This window comes from Symphodus melops (genome assembly GCF_947650265.1).
Source record: "Symphodus melops genome assembly, chromosome: 4".
NCBI lineage: Eukaryota > Metazoa > Chordata > Actinopteri > Labriformes > Labridae > Symphodus > Symphodus melops.
In genome coordinates, this window is record NC_136694.1 from 19388890 (window position 1) to 19409478 (window position 20589).

The 20589-nt window shown below is 36.9% G+C and overlaps 1 protein-coding gene across 2 annotated transcripts; it reads left to right on the top strand.

The window, feature by feature from the left end:
• The first annotated feature begins 6051 nt into the window (after positions 1–6051).
• fkbp5 (FKBP prolyl isomerase 5) lies at positions 6052–20409 on the top strand. 2 transcript variants are annotated; one of them, XM_079341333.1, is made up of 11 exons: positions 6052–6369; positions 10576–10708; positions 10893–11037; positions 12228–12370; positions 13468–13582; positions 13676–13832; positions 15507–15597; positions 15833–15916; positions 15997–16182; positions 16284–16523; positions 17408–20409. In XM_079341333.1, exons 2-11 carry the CDS (start codon positions 10604–10606, stop codon positions 17510–17512), a joined length of 1371 nt encoding a protein of 456 aa, XP_079197459.1. In that variant the 5' UTR covers positions 6052–6369; positions 10576–10603; the 3' UTR covers positions 17513–20409. The 2 variants fall into 2 exon arrangements, with proteins under 2 accessions (XP_079197459.1, XP_079197460.1); XM_079341334.1 differs by having other exon boundaries at positions 6052–6244.
• Positions 20410–20589: the final 180 nt, after the last annotated feature.

Sequence of the window (20589 nt, forward strand, 5' to 3'; positions counted from 1 at the left end):
AGCATGAGGAGGTTTTTGCTCAACAAGACAGAACACCACAAACAAACACTTGTGATCATTCAGGAGGGCGGTACAACACTATGTACACTTCCTGTGTACCAACACATTTAGTACTGAGCAGAGGAAGTGGTGTAAGACTTTGTAAACCTCTCTGACCCCGAATCAACCTTTCACTCATCACTAAACAAAGAACAATGCTGATTAAAAACTCCATTTTATGTTTGGAGTCTGTCTACAAATCTATGTAAGCTAAAAAAACTGAAACAACAAACACTTTTTTAGGATTTTTAGTTGTAGTAGCCCAGCATTAAAAGTAGTTTTGACATTACACATAGAGACAGTATGAAATTATATAATGCATTTAACTGCTTCACGGCTCTCTGGGAACAGAAACAGAGACACGAAATCAATTCCAAAGGCACAGGCTTGAAACAATTCATCAGCTGAAATGAACTGATACAGTTAGGAAGAATCATGGGAGGAGATTGTTAACACATGTTTGAACTTGTTTAGTCAGATCTCTTCATAGAAACATAGAGATCAACCTTTTTTCTTAATACCAATGCTGTTAAAATGAAAAGTGTTTCTTTTAGGACAATAGTTTAAACTCACTAATAATTCAAAGAAAGTGTGAAAGCATCAAACCAAATATTAAACCTCCCTTTGCACTGAACATAAGAGCTTTGCACTGCAGAGACTCAATACTCAACTCCAACAAAGGTGGATCTGTAAAATTCATCGGAAAATACTTTTTCATCATGTGTCTTTTTTTTTGGGGTCATACCTCTGCAAACCATTTTAGCTTTTAAATACATGAATGTGTGGTTTGTCACTAAGTAAAATATACCTATTGTATGCACATTTATTCAATAGTTATTCATGGTTTCTTCCGCTCTACTTTTACAAGATACAAGCAAAATGGTTGCTGTAATGTCACTCCACTGCATTTAAGATGTCCATGAAAACAGATGACCTCACTTAAAACATACAAGTCAACCTACTCAACAAAGTTTAAAACTAGTTCCACCTCCAACAGCTTCAACTTTAAAATGCTTTTACAGTCAATAAGAGACACTGTGATAATGCACGTTGACACTGACAGACGACAGTCTATAAAGAGTACTTTCATTTTTTTAAACACTTTCGTTTAAAGTTGTAGTACTAAAGTTAATACTACAACAGTGCTATTGTATTACAACTTTAGCTGAAGCAATTGTCTTAACAGGTAAATCTGTCACAGTGGCAAACTTTATGCATGACAAAAAAACCCATCTTTGATTGTTGTTGTTATAGACTTGGGCAGATTTTAAAGCAGTATTCAAAACTGCTTATAAGAAAGACAACAAAGAAGACAATGTGTAGTTGAATTAAAAAACATTTCTTGCTGTTCGTCAATGTTTCAGTTTGCCAGGAATTATTTATTTAGGGTCCTTGGTAGACACAGCAGTAAAGAATTCTTGCTTCAGAGGGCAAAAGTTCAGGGATAAAAACGGATCACTCAGGGGATTACCTCCATGTACGTAACACGGATGCCTAGAACACAAACAAAGAGCATTATGTTGCTTAGCTTTATTTTAGTTGTTGTGTGTGTGTGTGTGTGTGTGTGTGTGTGTGTGAGAAAGAGAGAGAGAGAGCGCTTTTCTCTAAACCTTCTCCTCACCACTTGACATTTTTATATCACCAGCAGTAGAAGTCGGTGTGTTTTCTTTGAACATGTCCTCCTGCTGCCATCAGATTCTCCTTTTAGCCGTTCAAATGAAACGTCTCTTTTTTTTCTTCTTCTCGTGCCTCAACTCAGGCCAGTGTTTTTCAATCAGATTAGTACAGCACATTCTGTTCTGTTTCACTTCCCGATGACTGTACAGCCTGTATCCCTGAATGAACTCACCCGCGTGCTTCTGGTTACAGCAAGACACTCATTCAGACAGACCTATTCTAACTAATGCAGGTCGGATTTTAATACCTCTTTAAATGTGTCAGCAATTTTTAAGATGTTGACTTGTTTTTTTTATTCAACAAATAAGACAAGTGGCATGTTAGAAGCTAATCTTTTACATTTTGAGCAGAATGTGACTTTAAAGTCTAAAATATGATTATATAGAAATATACATATAATATGCATTTTACACCAGCCACAAAAAATTACACATTCACAGTATTAGTTCACTTTTTCAGCAGATTGCTGGAAATGTATTTGTGCTTCTCAGTTCAGCTCAGGTTGGTCTGTTCCTTTTTGACCTCAACTTCTTCATACAGTCTGGGGAACTTGCCAAAAAAGCTACAAGGACAGCACAGAACAGACGAAGACTGAGAAAACAAACAAATCCCCGCCTGAGCGGTAGTTAACTGTCATGAGAATGTAAAAAGCATAAGAATATAGTGTCTAGAACTTCAGGTGGGTTGTAGTGCATGATGTGGGCTGGCTGTGTTATTAGTTCACAGTCCACAGTCACTCTGTTATGCAGCCCCCCCCGTCTCCCCGTGAATTAAATGTACTGACTGGAGAGTACGTGTGAAGCCTACTTTCTTCCGATGACTGATTGTGCAGAAGATTACTTAGCCAGTTGACAATGTCCCTGTGGGTTTGCAGAATCAGGTTCACTCCTGTTATGTCACCTTTGTAATTAACAGGATCATCGTGTTCCCTTCAATAGCTAACTGGCTGTTTTCCAGCAGTGTGTGGTCAGACAGTGTCCTCACCACCTCTGACTGCAGGATTCACCCTCCACAAACCTGCAATAAACTTTTAACTCCATGGGTGCCAAAAGCTCAGACAATAAGAAATAAACTTTCTTACATGAATTAATCTGTTCAGTTTACTTTCTTTCAGATACACCACCAAACAAAATTATTTGAGCTCTTTCTTTAGATTTAATACAAAAAATGATAGACATAAATAACCACCCACCACTGATTCGCTGTAGCGCAAACATCCTGTCTGTATATAATGATGTAGTATCAGCAGCCAGCTCAAGCATAAAGCCATAAAAGTCTTTTACAACTTTTATGGGAATTCCAGATGCTTCCTGAAGTATACTACTTCAGTTTAGTCTGAAATTGTTGATTTTTATTCCTTAAACATCTCAACTATGCAACCATTAAAAAAAGTTGTTATTCTAGCACAAGAGCTGCAAAATTAAATCACCCTATAAGTCTAATGCAGTGTCACCTTTATTCAAAGTAAAATGTCCCAAGTCTGTAAAGAGAGGCATCAGAGGAGCATGCTGCATAAATGCATGAGTTTGAAAAGTCAGATTTCCAATGTAAACCACCTTTTATTAGTGTTAGTGTGTAAAACAAATGATCACACAGAGATCTAATGCTAACAACCCACTGTTTGCATGGGTAATTGATTTGATCCCATGTGGTGAAAAGTGTGTACATGCCAGTGAGCAGTTTTACTGGTAAAATTAAAAACCCACAGAAACGGTTATGGGTGATGTGGGAAGAGTAGATAGACAACATTATTTTTTCTCTTGAGCAGAATACCTATTTTCATTGCAGAATATTTGACTTTCAAAACAAGAGCTTATAAAAGATGATGTATTAAACTAGAACTAGAGTGATAAAAGACAGGTTACACAACTGGAACCGCGCTAACATACTTTGGCACATATGGCACACAGGAATCATTCCCGGAATGTTTCTTCAATGGTTTTTTGTTTGGTTGGACTTTCTGTGACCTTTAACCTCTATTTGTGCACTGCCCTGGAGGTTTATGTTGAACAAACTCAAGACTATCTCTGGGAAGTCTAAATGTTTATAGAACATTGAGGAAATGGTAAAAGTTACAAGATTCCTCGACAGTTATAGATCACGATCTGAAAAAAAACTTGGTGGAAAGGAACAAATGTACTTATTTCAAATCTGTCTGCAGAGACACATGCTGTTCAGAAAGCATGAGGTGATATGCTATAGGTCAATTGTTCTCAAGATAATTACGGCCAATACTTTTATAAATAAATTAGCAGTGGCCACTGTAGTAGCTATAAAGTAATACAATGAGTAGAGATGTCAGATAATACTGAAAAGAATAAAACTTAAGAGTTGGCAGTTTGGGCTGCTGGATGGTTAACTATACACCAAGTTGCATGCAGAATGTGAATAAGGAAGGTAACTAGCTAACTTTAGATTATCCAAATGCCTTTTTTTTAAATACCAAACCAAGTGGCATTATTTCAGTGATTAAACATGACCTCATTTTTATTTATTTACAATATTAACCATATTGTATGCTGTATGTGTTACACATGCAGACATAGATAGAGAGTCTTGGAGATGTATTTCCATAGGCTGAAGTGTTTACTCGCAAAAAAAATGTACAGGTAATGAAGTTACTAAATGTATCTGATCATAATGATTTCTTAGTATAATATATGCAAGTGAGAAGAAGGTATACTCTCATTTAATAAAGCAACATGGGCCAGAATTGCAGACAGAGTGTTGTCAGTCAGTGTGGTTATCGTTAAAAAGTCTAAGCTAAATGCAAACTGTTAGCTGTGAAAATTAAAATGTGTTTAATATCCTAAACAATACAGCTGATGTCATGTCTTACCGCATGTTACACAGAGTAATATTGAGCTATAGCTTTTAATGCTTGTGGTGGGCCAACATTTATTGTAGATAGGCAGTTATAATAAGGGTCATGAACACACCTGTAGCCTACCTGAATTCAGTCCAGAGAGAAAGTCATCTTAAGAATATTTCAGGTAGGTGATAAAGTAGACCAGTGAAAGATTACTTACTAAATGACACTGTATAGCCCTTGATTGTATCTTCACAAAAACATTCTTTAAAATGAACAAATAAATTATATTTAATGCATATTTTAGTTATTTTTTTCTAATATATAACATCATAACTGATTCTAAAACAGACTTTTTATGAATTACTTTATTGTAGGCTATACGTGCAAGCCTATTGTAAGCAACCCCATACAGGCCAAGAATAATATATTACATCGGCTACAAATACAATAGCCTGCTAATACTCTCAGCACTCTCTTTCTATCGGTCTGTTCTTCATAGTTCTATGTTTATTTTTGCCATTCTTTGTTTGGCTTTCTTGTCCCTGTTTTAAGCTGTATGTCTATTTCTGTCTGCCTGGAAATTGTTCTTGGAACAGTGTGTTTACATTAACAGCAAATTGAAACCAGATTCAAATTCCTTTCATGTGTAGCCTTCACTTAGTTTACTCAGTGACAATATTTACATGGGCTAATATTGCCTTTTTGTCATCAGTATATTTCATTTAATAGTACAATTTAATAGGCTAAATGACTAAACATTAGTTTAAATGCTATAAGTCAAATAAAAAAGACAACACATATATAAAGTAAGCATATTGTAGCCTAAATAAAAAATAATGTATTTTATATAAAACATAAAATAATAATAATCCCAAAACCCCTAATGTAAATCGTGTTTAGGTCAAAATGAACCTCAAAGTCCACAGAGAAAAAAAAACAGAAGAAACCCAGTAAACCATAGATTAAATAGTTAGCTTCGAAGCTTAATGTGTGGAAAATTCAGTACGTCGAATAAGTTAAAGTGTTTAAAAATACGTCGTAAAAATCTCAAGCAATCCACAACGGGTTTTTGTTTTTACCGTCCCTCGAAGCGACTGTAATCCGTCTCAGCGCGCGTCTTATCGGGGCAGAGTGTGCTTTTTATTGCGGTGCTTACACTTCGCAAGCAGACGGGATACAACTGGGCTAGTACACATGGCAGTGTTGATGATACGTGTTGTCAGCTGAGCGGAGAGAACAGCCTGCTGCGGTACAGCCTGTTCCCAGCCAGGCTCGGCACGGAACGGGTTACAGGTCAGGGTGTCTATTGGAACACAGTGTTCTCGTCAGCAGCGGCAGCAGTACAGCTACAGTACAGCCGGAACATTGTGTTACTTTGTGGCTGCTTTCCAAGACCTGCCCCTTCATTTTACACTAAACACCCTCCCACAACTCTACTCTATTCTCTCTCTCTCTCTCTCTCTCTCTCTCTCTCTCTCTCTCTCTCTCTCTCTCTCTCTCTCCCCCTCTCTCTCTCTTTTATTTTTTTCTGCCTCTCTCTCGCAAGTGTCATTTCTAAGTCTGAGATCCATGTGGCTACTGCACCGGCACGTTTGTCGTCAGCAGAGGGGATAAGGGATAACGGGAAGTGAGAAAAAAACCCCCCGACAAGAACAGCGCTACATAGTATCCACATGGGCAGAACATTTAGTACCCTGGATGAGACGAGATGAGAGGGTGAGCTTGAATTAGGAGGAATACGACGCGATTTAAAGTCTACCGACAGGATTTCCTGACGGTCACCGGCAGTTTTTTGTTGTTGTTGGAAAAAACCTTTTAAAAAAGGATCTCAAGGTCCCAAGGTATTGTGAATCCTGATTTAAGATATTTGTCACATCTCTTATACTACGCAACTGCAAGTAGACTTAATTAAGCAGTAGATGAAAGACATGGCTTTCTAATGCTCTCTTTTCATGTTAAAAGGACACTTGTTATAGCCAACACTGTAAAATTTGAGTTGAAGCTTCCTAATATCCTAAAGGATAAAAAAACGATCATGTCCTATTGGGGATGGTCTGACAGGCATAATTAGATGTTCTAGGATGGATTGTTAGATTATTTACTCAGTGGGGCCAATTGAGGTTGGACTCAGCTGTATCCAAGTGTATTCTGGTAAATAAGGACTGATAACAATCCCCATGTTTGTGTGTTTATAGGTGAGTGTGTGTGTGTGTGTGTGTGTGTGTGTTAATGTGACACTTGGCTGTTTCTTGTGAAGATGGATGGAGACAACAGTTTACAAGCAGAATCCCTTTAACCTCAGGTGTATATCTCATTAAATTACAGGTTGGCTAACCCTGTTTGTGAGAAGAATTATCACAAATTTGTGTTGATTCTAAGCTGATTCATATCAATTTGGAACAAAACGGCATATTACAGGGTATAATGATAGACTATAATAACTTTAAAAATACAGGTGTCATCATACATGTATTTAGATTTGGAGGAGGTTGTGCAATTTAGGTCTGCTTACGTGGACACTGAAAAAAAAATCAGATATTAACGATGTGAAAAATATAAATGATGTCTTGCTCTGGTAAGCTAACTTCAAATTGTTTCATAACTAATGGATGGCTAGTTATTGCCTCATAAAGAAAACAAACAAAAAAAAACTTGTCATTAAAAGCGCCAAGGCTTATAATCCATCATAGAGACATCTCCAAAAACAGCTGACCTTAAAGACTTTATTTGTCTGTAAAAAAAAAAAAAGGTGAAAAGAAGGACAGAGTGTGCTTACATGTTCTTATACAGTATGAATCAGCAGCAGAACACGGATGTGAGACAGAATGTACAGATGCACCGTGTGCGTCTGTGGATGTGGTCATTGCCTCATTGTGATCTGTTCCTGCATTCCTGTGTAGGGTCTCTGAGTTTAGTACATGGCGCCTACATGGCGTTTTATCTTTGTCCACACTGTTTACACTTGTTTTAACTGTTCAGTGCTTCACAGATATAACAAATAAAGTTAAAAAGGAAAAGTGAACGTTTCACCTCAAATTAAATGATTAACTTTTTATTAGGCCTATGTGAGATACATTGGTGATTACCATAAATCCACTTGTTTATATTCAAAATGTGTGTTAATTTAAATATAAAGACTTTGTCATTAAGATTGAATGATTGGTATCCTCTTCCTTTCCCTCAAAAATTGAAGCTGTGTTGTATGTGAGGGGGTCTCAGAGTGGTGAACACCAGTAGGCTCTGCCAGCGGGGAACTGTGTATGGAATAGAGGGAACATTGTGTTCAGAAACACACACACACACACACACACACACACACACACACACACACACACACGCACAAACGTTACAAGTGACATCTAAAAATGACAACTCTGAAATTGAAAAGACATCAGACAAGATGTTGCAGAGAAGATGGACATTTTGTCCCGTACTCCTGTTGGAGAGTTCCAGGAAACGAACACTTGATCCCTGGGAGTGATGCAAAATTGCAGGAGGAAAATGAATTGTCCAGATAGCGTTGAGACTTTATGGGATTTACCTTTTGGATCAAAGCATAAAGATTATGGTGACTGGTCTTTCTCAGTTGAAAAAAACAAGTTCAAATTTCCATCAACAGCAAGCACGTTGTGCTTCTTCCTCATTGGGCAGAGCTCTGTGACTTAATTGTCATACTAACTGACTCTCTAGGAACTCAGTCACCACAGCAGGATGTCCAGACATTTGATCATCAACGGCAATGTGGGATGTCCTTAATAGTAAAGAGAGGATAAGTGGTGGAAAAATCTGGAAAATGTGCACAGGGAATGAGAGCAACCGTTATGTACTCTCATAATGCCCTCAAGCAAATTTTGTATCCTCGGACAAGTGGAAATGTCGAATTAGCTTCGCATTGATCTTGTACTTAAACGCTTAAAAAACAAATACAACTAGTCATGTGGATTGGAATCATTTAAATATGTTTTTGAAATTGGATTCCTCTGTCAAAATGTACATAATCTCTCTGCAGCAAACCTTATCTACTGTTGCATAATATAATAAGTGCACATAACAAGTGCATTGAATTTACAAGACGACTTAGAGTTACAGTCATGATTGATAACTAAGAGCTTTGATTCCATCATCATTGAGATCATGTCTTATCTATATTCAAGTAGTCTTTTCAACAGAGACAACACAAGCATAGCCTTTTATACAACGCTACCTTTTTGGCATACTTTTGACCAAGCTGAAGTTGTCAGTCAACACTTAAAACGGTATTTTATATGTCTTCTCTTTGCATTCACTCAATATTTTATAATGAAATATCTCTCTGCCTTTGTTAACACTTATTATTAAGCGTAAAGGAGCATTTGATAGTGTTGTGAATTGTGACCAGCTGAAACGTCTTGCTGGTCTGGTCAGCATAACTTCTCTCAATGTGGATGGTACATTTTTATTTGCAACAGTAACTTCACAACCCGGGCAAAAAGTCCTCACATTAGTAACACCACAACACAGAACAGCTGTGAGCTGCTGCTATTCAAACAAGTGTTAACAACTCAGCAGTTTTGTGTGATAATAATCGCCAAATAGAGTGTGGTTGCACACATGCTTAACATCGCTAATTAGCATATTCATTGTCTTCAAACAATGTCAAGATTATGGTGCCAGAGCGGCCTGAACCAGCCTGCAGCTATTTGTATTGAGGTGGTTACAGCACGTGGAACGCAGCAGTGATAAGAGAGGCAACATTTAGCTGCTGGAACACCAACAGGTCATTACCGTTTTACTAGTTTGGCAACGCTGCAAGTGCTATTCTGACAATTACAGAGGTGTGAGACAGCGTTAGCATTAGCTTCCTAGCTATCTGTCTGTCTTGTTGTCTGTCTGTTGAAGCTGGACATGGGCCTGTCAATGTGTTTGTGCCTAAACTCAAGCTGTTCAAACCCAAAAGCTTGCAATAAGTGTGCAGTCTGCTACTTCGATGTAAACAGGTGCATCAGTGATAAAAAAAAAAAATGTGTTGTTGCGGCATTGTATTTATGAAAGACAAAAAGAGATCACCCTATCTCAGTAAAAATTAAATTACTTAAAAAGAAAGCTAGATTACAAAAACCACTGAGGAATGAAAAGGGCAAAAGCCAAAATATTTAAAGAGGCTATTGGTTTTCTTTACATAATACTTTGATATCGATGATATAAAAGTAGGAATACTTTGTGCTGCGTTTGGGATTGACAGTTGGTGCTTTAATAAAAAAAAAAAAAAAAAAAAACGTATAAAGAAGGGATCAGGAGCTAAGTAGAAATGATGGCTAAGTCGACTGTTTTAAATACAGAATACTTCTGACATTTACTCAGCCTAAAAGATGTAGAATAAGCATATTTTGAGCTTTATTAACACTACCACCAAAAACCAGACAATCTATAGCCTCATATCCTGGTTGGTTATCAGTGTTACCCTGAATCAATCTGTAATAATGAAATAATGTCAACTTCAATGTTCTTACCTGCTTTATCAAAAACACAGGGAGAGATTACGTGACTGTAATGACGCAGCATCATTATCAGCCCACACTTTTCCTGTGCAACAGGGGAAGAAGACTCATGTTCAGATACTCATTATACAATTAACAGTGAAAATTCTTGGTTAAGGTTAAGCTGTACTGCATATTTAAAAAAAGAAAAAAAGGACGTTTTTTTATGAGTAGACAACGAGCACAAAAAGGGATAAACAAATAGTCAGGAACATACTGTACTTTGGTTAATGCGGCGTGTGTCACAAATAAAATGAGTGAAGTAAGAGGAGGGCTGCTGCAAATAAAATGAGTGACGTAAGAGGAAGGTTGCTGCCTTTATCATACTTTTGAGCATTGAGGATCATGTTTACCGGTTGGATTACGAGGATCTTGTATACTTAAGTTCTATTGAAGGAGGTCATTTTGCTGTTCTGCTTTACAAACTGGATTTACTGTATGTCGTGCACAATTTTTCTTTGTTCTCTTTACAGTGAAAAGGGTATTCATCATGCTAACATTTAGGCTTGTGTGTTTTTTTTATTTTTTTAGTGTTACTCTGTGATGCCCACATGCAGAAATGACCACTGATCAGGATCTACCTATGGAAGGCCATTCGGCCACAGCTGTGTTTGCTTCAAAGGGTATTGATGTAACAGCAAACAAAGACCAAGGCGTTATCAAGGTATTTATCGTCATTGCTTTAAAGATTTTTTTCTTTTTACTGTAGGCGGTTAAGCACAAGTAGGGCTTGTTGTTCCAACATGATACATATTCATTATCCTTATTTTGCTGCTTCCTATCCTATTTCTATTGACTGACAAAAGAGGTTTCTCAGTCTAATTTGAAGCTCGTCTTTGTGTCTTTAGGTCGTGAAGCGTCAGGGGCTGGATGGAGACCGGCCGATGATCGGCGACAGAGTGACTGTTCACTACACTGGGAAGCTTCTGAATGGGAAGAAGTTTGACTGCAGTCGAGAACGCAAAGAACCTTTCTGCTTCAATGTGGGCAAAGGTAGTTATACATTTCTGCCAAACATTGCCAGTGTTATCCGTTTCTTCAAGAAATAGTTCAAATTTGTGAAGGTATGCTCAAATTAGTTGTTGAATTTCAACATGAGAAATCTTTGAACCCCTTACTTATGGTCTGAACAAGATACGACGACGTTGCCTGTGGGAGCAACAACCAATTCCTTAAATCGTCCTTTGTAGAAAGATGGGCGATTAACAAAATTAAGGCCGATTCACCCAGACTCCTCCACTGCTCAACGTGTCTAACTGGCAACTAAATTAAGGAGACTGGATTTTGCATTGACAGACAGTGTTTAAACTAGGATTAATAGCTGAACGGATATGTCTGTTTTAATCAGTTAATGTAAAGTTCAATCATCGTTAGATAATAGTTCATAGGCTTGGGGATTGTTTAACAGCCTATTTCTCCTCTTTAGCTGCATGGTTTCCTAAATATGGCCAAAGGCCACTGAATGTTAGCTGCAACATTGCTTGGACGACAAACTGAATATTTCCGACACCAAATATCTTGTCCCTTGACTATCTATTCTGACTTCATAGGATAATCAGAGTTTGTTTATAGAGTTTAAGAGTTAGACAATTGAGGCCTTTCTCATGTCCATTAAATATGAAGCAATAGCTTGTGGACAGTTAACGAAAATGGGGGAGGGGTAAACGGTACGTCAGGGCAGAATCCACCCAGCAGCAACTCTAAAGCTGCCAAATAATGTTCTCGCTTGTTTGTGTAATCGGTACCAAAATTAGAGTGTAAAAACAACAACCTTGTGTTTTATAGGGGAATTATGTGTTAATGTTCTCGAATATTTCTTGCCTGGGAGCAATAACTTCCTGGAACTGAAAAGGAACCTGTAAAATAAACTCAGTGTGAGGTTATTGCACATAGTTTTTCTACAAAGTCCACAAGTTAAATTTTACATGTCCCTTAATTGTCCGCTGTTCGAAGAATGTTCATTTCTTTCAACATAGCCTGGCTAGCTGTGTCACTTTTTGCTGAGACAACAATCTCCCTACACAGCTTCCTATTTAAAAGATCTGTTTGCGTTATTTGTGTCATTCCAAAAATTCTAAGAACTGCAACGTTAAATTATCATCATTATGTCTAAATATTCAATGTAATGTTTTAATGACAACACTTGTGAAGATAGCTTTCTTGTTTGCTTCACTTCCTCACAGGACAAGTTCTGAAGGCCTGGGATGTTGGTGTGTTGTCTATGCACAGAGGAGAGATGTGCACGTTACTATGTAAACCTGAATACGCTTACGGCACCGCCGGCAACCCCGAGAAGATTCCTTCCAACTCTCCGGTAGTGTTTGAGGTAGGTATGCAACAACGATGCTGCCGTATGTGCTACTTCACACCATGGGACCCTGATAATTTAAGAGCAAGTGTCAGTCTCTGTAGACGTAGCTCTCTGGTTATGAAATTAACTGGCTATTTTAATCCCTCTCAGCTGAGCAGCCAGAATATTCAGTCCTCTCGCTTTTAAGCACAGCAGGGATAAAATTCAGGGTTTCTCTGTCCACTATAATCAATGATCATTATTGCACTATTCCCACTAGATTTAACAAACTGCCCTGCTTTACAATTTTCATCCCTTGGATACACACTGAGTCCTAAAAAGTACTTTTTCTCCTGAGTTGATGCTCCGTCTGTATAACTAGCCAACATAACTCAGACAGGTGTTACCAAGTGTCCAATTGTCAGATGTTTCATATTTTACCTTTTTATCTAGTTTCTAACTTCTTTAAATTGCAGTATACAACTTTATCTTCTGTACATTTCTAAGCAGTAACATGAATAAAACTATTGGGAAGCAATCATTGATAATTATTGGATTAGTCAACAGCCAGAACTTAGATCTGTTTGACCAAATTGTCGAGTAAAGTCGATAAAATGTTAAATCATTTCAAAATGCTTAATTGGTGACTTGAATATGTGGTGGAGGGTAATTTTTTAATTTTTTTATGTAAACCATAAAGACCTCTTCCCACAGTCATAAAGCAGTACATTTAATTAAAAGCCTCTGGGGCACAAGTATCCTAGTGGTCAGAGTGCAGGCCCTTGCACAGAGGCTAAAACTGAAAGAAGTGAAAGAACAGGTTAAAAGTTGCTGAGAGTAGCTGAGTCTGCTTATTCGACTTAGGCGATTGATCCATCTTGTGTCTTTTTACCTAAAAGAGGTATGAAGTTCTATGATACAGTAAGTCTAGCGTTCCTGTTTCTTTTATAGTCGTTATTTCTCATTTTCTACTTGTTTTTCTATGACTCCTACTTGTTTTTCGTTATGTTCTGCTGTCTCCTCCCACACCTACTAAAGCACCTCACTCCAAGTTCAGCAGAGCTGTAATTTTGTATGATGCTTTATATTCCCTGTTTGTGTCTTGCAATGATTAAATGTTTGCTACCAAACAGATGGAGCTGCTCAAGTTTGAAGGAGAGACGCTTACGGATGACGGCGGCATTCTGAGGAGAATAAAAGTCAAAGGAGACGGGTACACTAATCCAAATGATGGAGCTAGTGTTAACGGTAAAGAACCGTTTTTTTCCCATTGGTAATGTAAAATGTCTATGAAAAGGTGCCACTCAATGTTTATTTGTATGTTTTTTTTGTGTGTTGTAGTGCATCTGGAGGGAAGCTGTGGCGGCCGGTTGTTTGACTGCAGAGACGTCGGCTTCATTGTGGGTGAGGCTGAAGACAAAGGTGTCCCTCTCGGCGTGGATCGAGCCATGGACAAGATGCAGAAAGGAGAGTGCTGCCTACTTTATTTACAACCAAAGTAAGAAACAGAACACACTTCAAATGTTTTCTGTGATACTTCCTCTGCTCAGTACAGTCAATTACTACTTTGGATGTGGGATTACTTTGTGGGTTTTTTGGCTAAATGCTCATGCTGCATCCTCCTGTGTTTCTTTCTTCTTCTTCTTCTTCTTCTTTTTTTAAAGCAATTGAGTCAATTATGTCCCCAGGGACTTTTAGTTTTTGGGAGATAGAAAAAAAGCTTAATTTAAGTTTCAGTCGATCAATACAATAGCCACTAAAAGTCAGATCTAGTATTTTAGCAATGTTGCAGAAATATTGATCTTAGATTTCTTTGACATTCAAAGTAAAAAGAAAAAAAGATTCATTACTCATACGTGTCAGTGCTGTTTCATCCACTATTTCTATGATATATTTTGCACATACAGTACCAGTAAGGGGTCAGAGGTGGTGTCACCTTAATACAACCAAAAAGAAAAGATGGCAATCTTTATACAGTGTTGGTAAAATACTTGTGTATTTGTGCACAACGTTTAATGTTAAACATATTGTACAGAAATGTAAAAGTGATGTTTGTCTGTTGGGGAAGTCAGACGTCTATAAAAAGAAGAAACACAAACGTTTGATGTAAATTGCATTTAGCTCTTCAATATGCAATGCATTGTTGTTCTTAAACCTTTACAAAATTGAAAAAAAACAAAAAAACAAATAGCACAAAGAAAACGAAAATTTCAACGTCTGCTGATTACTCAGACTATTTTCTTAAAGTAAATACATTTAGAGAGAAGAGAGAAATAGGGATTATAAAAACGAGGAGAACACAATGTACTGCCCAAACCACATGATATCTTTCCTGTAACTCAGCCCACACCAACCCTCCCCACCAGCTCCTCAGGCCAAAGCAAAATACTCACAATCCACATCACGCTTATTGTACAATTCAAACGGCGAGTTAATGCCAATAGAGAGACAACTGCCAAGACAAATCAGCTGAAATTAGAGTCTAAAGCCACAAACACATAATATAGAGGGATGGACAAATAGATTAAATTCTTCTCTAACTAAAAACCAAATGAATCTGTACCTTTTTTAATGTTTCTCTAATATTCATGTAAGATTATTCTTTCACTTCAGCTCTTCACCAAAAACTCTGCTACATCATCTCGTTTCTTTTGCAAAAAGCAGAACGTTTTTTCAAATGTCTCACAGTGATGTTTTTAATGGATAGACATTTCTCCATTGAAGATAAAAAAAAAACAAACCAATTATTCTTCTGCACAAATAGGCTCTTTTTTATTTCAAAATCATTAAAGTACAGATTCACAATAGCTATTAAAGAAAGGGAAGTATTGAAACCAGCTGTATCATTTATTTCCAATGTTCCTCAACAACCTTCATGATTAAAGGACATTAAAAGTTTTCCTTTGCGGAATGATCTGGAATATTTGTAAAAACAGAGATTTGTTCATATCTAAAAGGTAGAGAAATATCCCCATTGGCAGGAGTTTTATTTAGAAATAGATAATGTCAATACATTTAGCTCTGTACCACTTTGCTTTATGATGAGGGGGGTAAAATCATATTACTATGAATGATTAACAGGAATGTCTATTTTTGTCTATTTCTTTCAATATATAAATAATATCCTCTTGCTCATCCTCTGAAGTGTTTGGTGTCTGTGTGTTTCTCGTAGGTATGGCTTTGGAAGCGAAGGCAAACCAGAGTACAAAATTGGACCAGACAAAGAAATTGTATACGAAGTAACCCTCAAAGACTTTAAGAGGGTAAGCCCTGCCTGATGCTTTTTGTGTTTGAAATGAGGTTCTACATGGCATTATTCTTTTTGTGGTTTAAATGTGGTTTTGCTTCACTTTCCCATGTAAGACAAACACATGCAAGTGCACTCTGAGCAAAGTTCATGATGTCCTTCACAATGATGTTGAGAAATGCAGCGGACGACTCTAAACACATCAGCCAGTGTTCACTTACGATCAGTGACGTTGCTTGTCTTTTCACTAGGCGAAAGAATCCTGGGAAATGGACTTGAATGAAAAGCTGAGTTTGGCTTCTGAGGTGAAGCATAAAGGGAATCATTATTTTAAGGTACACTCCCACTGCAGTCCTTCATTTTAATGACATTCTTTTGGATATGTAATTTAATGGTGTTTTCTCTCCTTTATTAGTCCGGGCGGTATCAGCAGGCAGTCATCCAGTATCAGCGCATTATTTCCTGGCTAGAAATGGAGTGTGGTACTGGGATCGAGCAGCAGAAGAGGATACAGGACTTTCTCCTGACATCTCACCTCAATTTAGCACTTTGTTTCCTGCGGATAAAAGAGTTCTCACAGGTGGTGGAGAACTGCAACAAAGTGAGACTGCCAATTTACAAACACTTTTATTTCCCTACGTGGTGTCTATGTAGCTACTTGAGGTCCTGGATACCTAAACCTATGACTTTGTTTGTGTTTAGGTAATAGAGCTGGATGAAAACAACGAGAAGGCTTTGTACCGTCGTGGGGAAGCCCGCCTCCTTCGTAACGAGTTCAGCCTGGCCGTGGTAGACTTTCAGCAAGTCCTCCAAGTCAACCCCTCAAACCGCGCAGCTCGTGCTCAGATTTCCATCTGCCAAAGCAAGATTAAGGAACATCATGAGCAGGACAAGAAAACCTACGCCAACATGTTCCAGAAATTTGCAGAACACGATGCCAAGGTCTGTTAACTCACTGTTCTTGGCCAAAAGACAAACAGTCGGCATGACTTCTCTTTTATTATTATTTTTTTTTTTCAGTTATTCTGTGAAATGCAATAACTTTAATAAGGGAGATCAAATAATTTTAACTTTAAGAACAATATGATTTGATTGCTCTCATCACTTCATTTCCAGATTTAGAAAAGCTTGCAAAGGGGTGTTATTTGTATTTCAAAGACAAAAGCGAACAATATTTAAATAATACATTTCAAAGGAAAATAAAAATGAAAACCTCCTTTGATATATAGCTTTTCATTTATTTTTATAGAGGAAAATGAAAAGAACTGTTTATAATATGGGATTAACAACATAAAATGTTTAAATCACTTAATAAACTTACAGTCAACCATTGGAACCATAGTGAGATATTATGCAGTAAAGATCCATCCCTTTCAAGGCCTAAAAATCCTTTTATACTTTTCATGGCGGGGTTATTTTTTTTTATTACAGTTTATGACATGACACGTGTTATTTATAGGAATGTTGCAGATACATTTTACCTTGTTAATCGACCCTGAAATTCATTTTGTCATCATGCTTTCTTCAGTGTGGTGCTGACCTCTAGTGTTCACTTATGGAATTGTTTATTTTTTTCCATTTGTTCACATTATGTACTGTTAAAAAAAAGGAAAATGAACACAGAGTAATAGAAACAACACAACATTTCTTTAATTAAATGTTTTTCAATAATTTAATTTAAACAGATCAGAATGGATTTGTTGTATAAGGAGGCTCCTTCTCACAAACTTAACATTGTCGAATCTGTCCTTCTCCTTCAACCATTTTGTCAACGTTGATTTATTTTAGACTGCCTGAGTCATTTGTTCTTCATCTTTGCTCCACAGACTGGGAAGACGAAGAGGAGGCGGGACGAGAGCTTGAGGAGCAGCATGAATGGTGAAGTGGGCACTAAACGACGACGGAGGAGTCAAGACTGTCCTTCGTATTGACAATTTGAAGGGAAAGAGAAAGAAAAAACATGTCTTGCCACTTGCTTTCTAAGCCCTCAAAGCAAAGTCAGGGACAACGTTGTTTAAGGCCTGAATCAAAACCTCTTTCTTCAAATCCTATGTTACCATTCCTGCATTTAAAGCAGAGGTTAAGCAGGGACATTTGCAAGCCGAACAGCATTTCCTGTTTCACACACTGCCAGGACTAAACCTCCAGCGGATTTTTCACTGCAGACTCAAGGAGTTGAGATCGTCTAACACTTCTCTCCCCAGCTTTGCTTTTTGAAATTTATATAATTTATTTCTTCAAAAACACAGAGAAATTCCATTTCATCTGTCAACAGGCTGCTGTGTAGAGATGTGCCTCCACAGTGTGATTATAACTCCAAAACTGTGCTCTGACTTGTATTTTATATTAAGCTTTTTCTTGGGCAGCTGCATGCATGTGTCATGAGGTGTTTGGGATTCAGACTTGAAACTTTGCAATTTTTTCATGTGCAATATGTACTTTGTAACAAGTCTTTAAACTAGCTTTGGATCATAAAAGAAAGCATTCATAATGGAAGAAAGCCTTCCTCCATTCAAAGACTGAAAACAGAGATTAAGTCAAAGAAATCCAGGACTCACAATTAAGAAAACGTTCTCCAAATGCAATTTTTCACTATTCTCATATATCACCCATAGGCCATAACAAGCTAAAATTTCTTATAGACAAAGGCAGAGAAAGGCTACTTATGGCTACTTAAATTATGGCTACTGTATTAGTTCCTGCTAGTTATCACTAGTTTAATCAGATGTTTACATCTACAAGGCTGAACTGATACATTTAAAAAGCTGCCCAGGTCCTTTACCTGCTTTTGTAAACATAACAATGAGCATGGTCTTGTTACCTGCTCTTTCGTTAATGTTAACAGACAAACAGTTAGGTCCTTTACCTGCTTTTTGTAAAGTGTCTCGAGATAACACCTGTTATGAATTGACGCTATACAAATAAAGATTGATTGATTGATTGATTGAAAAAGAGAACCTAAACCGTGGTGAAGGAAGGAATGTAATTCCAAAGTAATCCTGTGTTTTGAAATAATATTATAAATATTTTTGTTTGCATGAATAAGGCCACTTTCACGCAGTTAATGATTTATCCATAGATATAGGCAGCATGAGTCCTGAATAATTGGTTCAAATCTTGTGTCTTATTATGTTGAAACATTACAGTACAAGCAGATATTAGAAGATGCCTGGTTACATGACATTTATGGACTCATTATTTTATTTTACTTTATTTTGTTTAAACAGGTTATAACCCATTGAGATCAAGATCTCTTTCACAAGGGTGACCTGGCCAAGAGGGCAGCAGCACACGTCATGATAAATAGTACATGATTAAAACAGCTTACAGACAATAAGTTAAGAAAAAACAACAATTGCAATGAACAGATAAGTTTACAGATAAAGTGCATAGTCATGATGACAGGTTACAATGATTACAGTTGAATCAAATGGCAGCTGCAGAAGCATAAATAATTTAAAGAAATATTTAAAACTAAATGTATCAGCGCCTCAGCTTCAGTAGAATTTAGTGATTCATTACTTGCTTTGACTATCTTTTTGCATGAGCATCATATCAGCACAATCATCAGCAAACAAAAGACCTTAGTTCAACTGTTATATAAATTAAGGATCATTTCTACTGGCTACCATAAAACTATGATAACATCTTCCTTAAAAAAAAGAAACTGTTATAATCATAAAATCACCCTGTTTTCACTTTTGTGTCCTTCAGAGCAGATGTGCTGCAGTAGGTTTGACTCTGGGAGTACTGCGTGACAAGGACGTAAATTTAAATTAGGCTTCAAAATATACTCGTGCAGGTTGGACACGATACTGGACAGATGACATGATACTTTCAGATCTGGTCATGTGATTAACTGTTTCATTTTATATCTGTGTAGATCTTCTTGCCTCAGTCCAGAACAAACCTCTCTTTATTTCCCTGCATCTTCTTGTTATCATGTTGAAATGTATGAAAGTTAATGGCTAGTCGACAATGCTGCACTATGCTGACTGTCAAACCAACACTGTTCTTTTTTCATGAACTGTCCGGATAAAATCCTGACAATAATCTGTAGATGTTTTAAAAACATTGGTTGGTTCAGAATGAAAACCTTAGCTGTCTTAAATATTTAATGTAAAAAAAATAAAAAATCAACAGTGTGCATGTGGGTGTGTGAATGTGTGTATATGTGTGTGTGTGTGTGTGTGTGTGCGTGCTTGTTAATATACTGTATTTGGTTATATGTTAGCAAGGTTTTTCAACAGTTTGTTGCTAAATGTTTTCAAGTACTGCTGGCTCTGAACAGTTTAATTTTTGTACAGTGGAAATGAGCATGAAGTACTTTTTTTCTAGCAGTTATACAATTGTATTTAAAATATATTTACTGAATATTTATCCCCTTATGACAAGTTTAGAAACGGTGTCAGGCATTTATTATTGAAAACTTCAAAATTACAAATAAGAAGTACACGTGGAACAATTTTGACATTAAAAGGACTGATAAAATGTGGCTGGTTAAATTGCAAGACAACCACATGGACACTGGGTTTAATCAGAAGTGTTATTTTATTTGAAGTGTTTACATTTGTTGTAAGACTTTTGATCTGTAATGCAAAATGTGATCAATATTTTAAACTGGCATTTATGCAAAAGAAATATTTTCAAACAGAATTTACTACAAAAGGTATCTTTGTTGTTGCATCAGAAAAAGAGATACGTTGTTGTCACAGTTGTATTTACTTCATTTACAAGTATAACATGCATAAGGTTCACTTCGACACAAGCATAGAGATTTTGTAAAAATTATGCAATAGAAAAATACAAAATAAGGTGTTTCATTTGACCCCTCTTGAATTCAGTATTATTTTTTTTTAATCTGTGGTAAATCGTTTCTTAGCACAAAGAGAAAAAGTGTCTAATCGCTGAAGCTACTTATACTTTGCTTTATCCGAAAACACTTGACACAAACATTTTTTTAGCTTTTCAGATCATGAATGTTTGCAACAGATTTACAGTAAATGCT

Excerpts from the sequence above, each read along its gene's own strand:
- fkbp5 (XM_079341333.1), top strand. The coding sequence starts at position 10,604 with ATGACCACTGATCAGGATCTACCTATGGAAGGCCATTCGGCCACAGCT. Across the intron at positions 11,038-12,227 it reads CTGCTTCAATGTGGGCAAAG|GACAAGTTCTGAAGGCCTGG; the intron begins GTAGTTATACAT and ends ACTTCCTCACAG. Across the intron at positions 16,183-16,283 it reads TGGTGGAGAACTGCAACAAA|GTAATAGAGCTGGATGAAAA; the intron begins GTGAGACTGCCA and ends GTTTGTGTTTAG.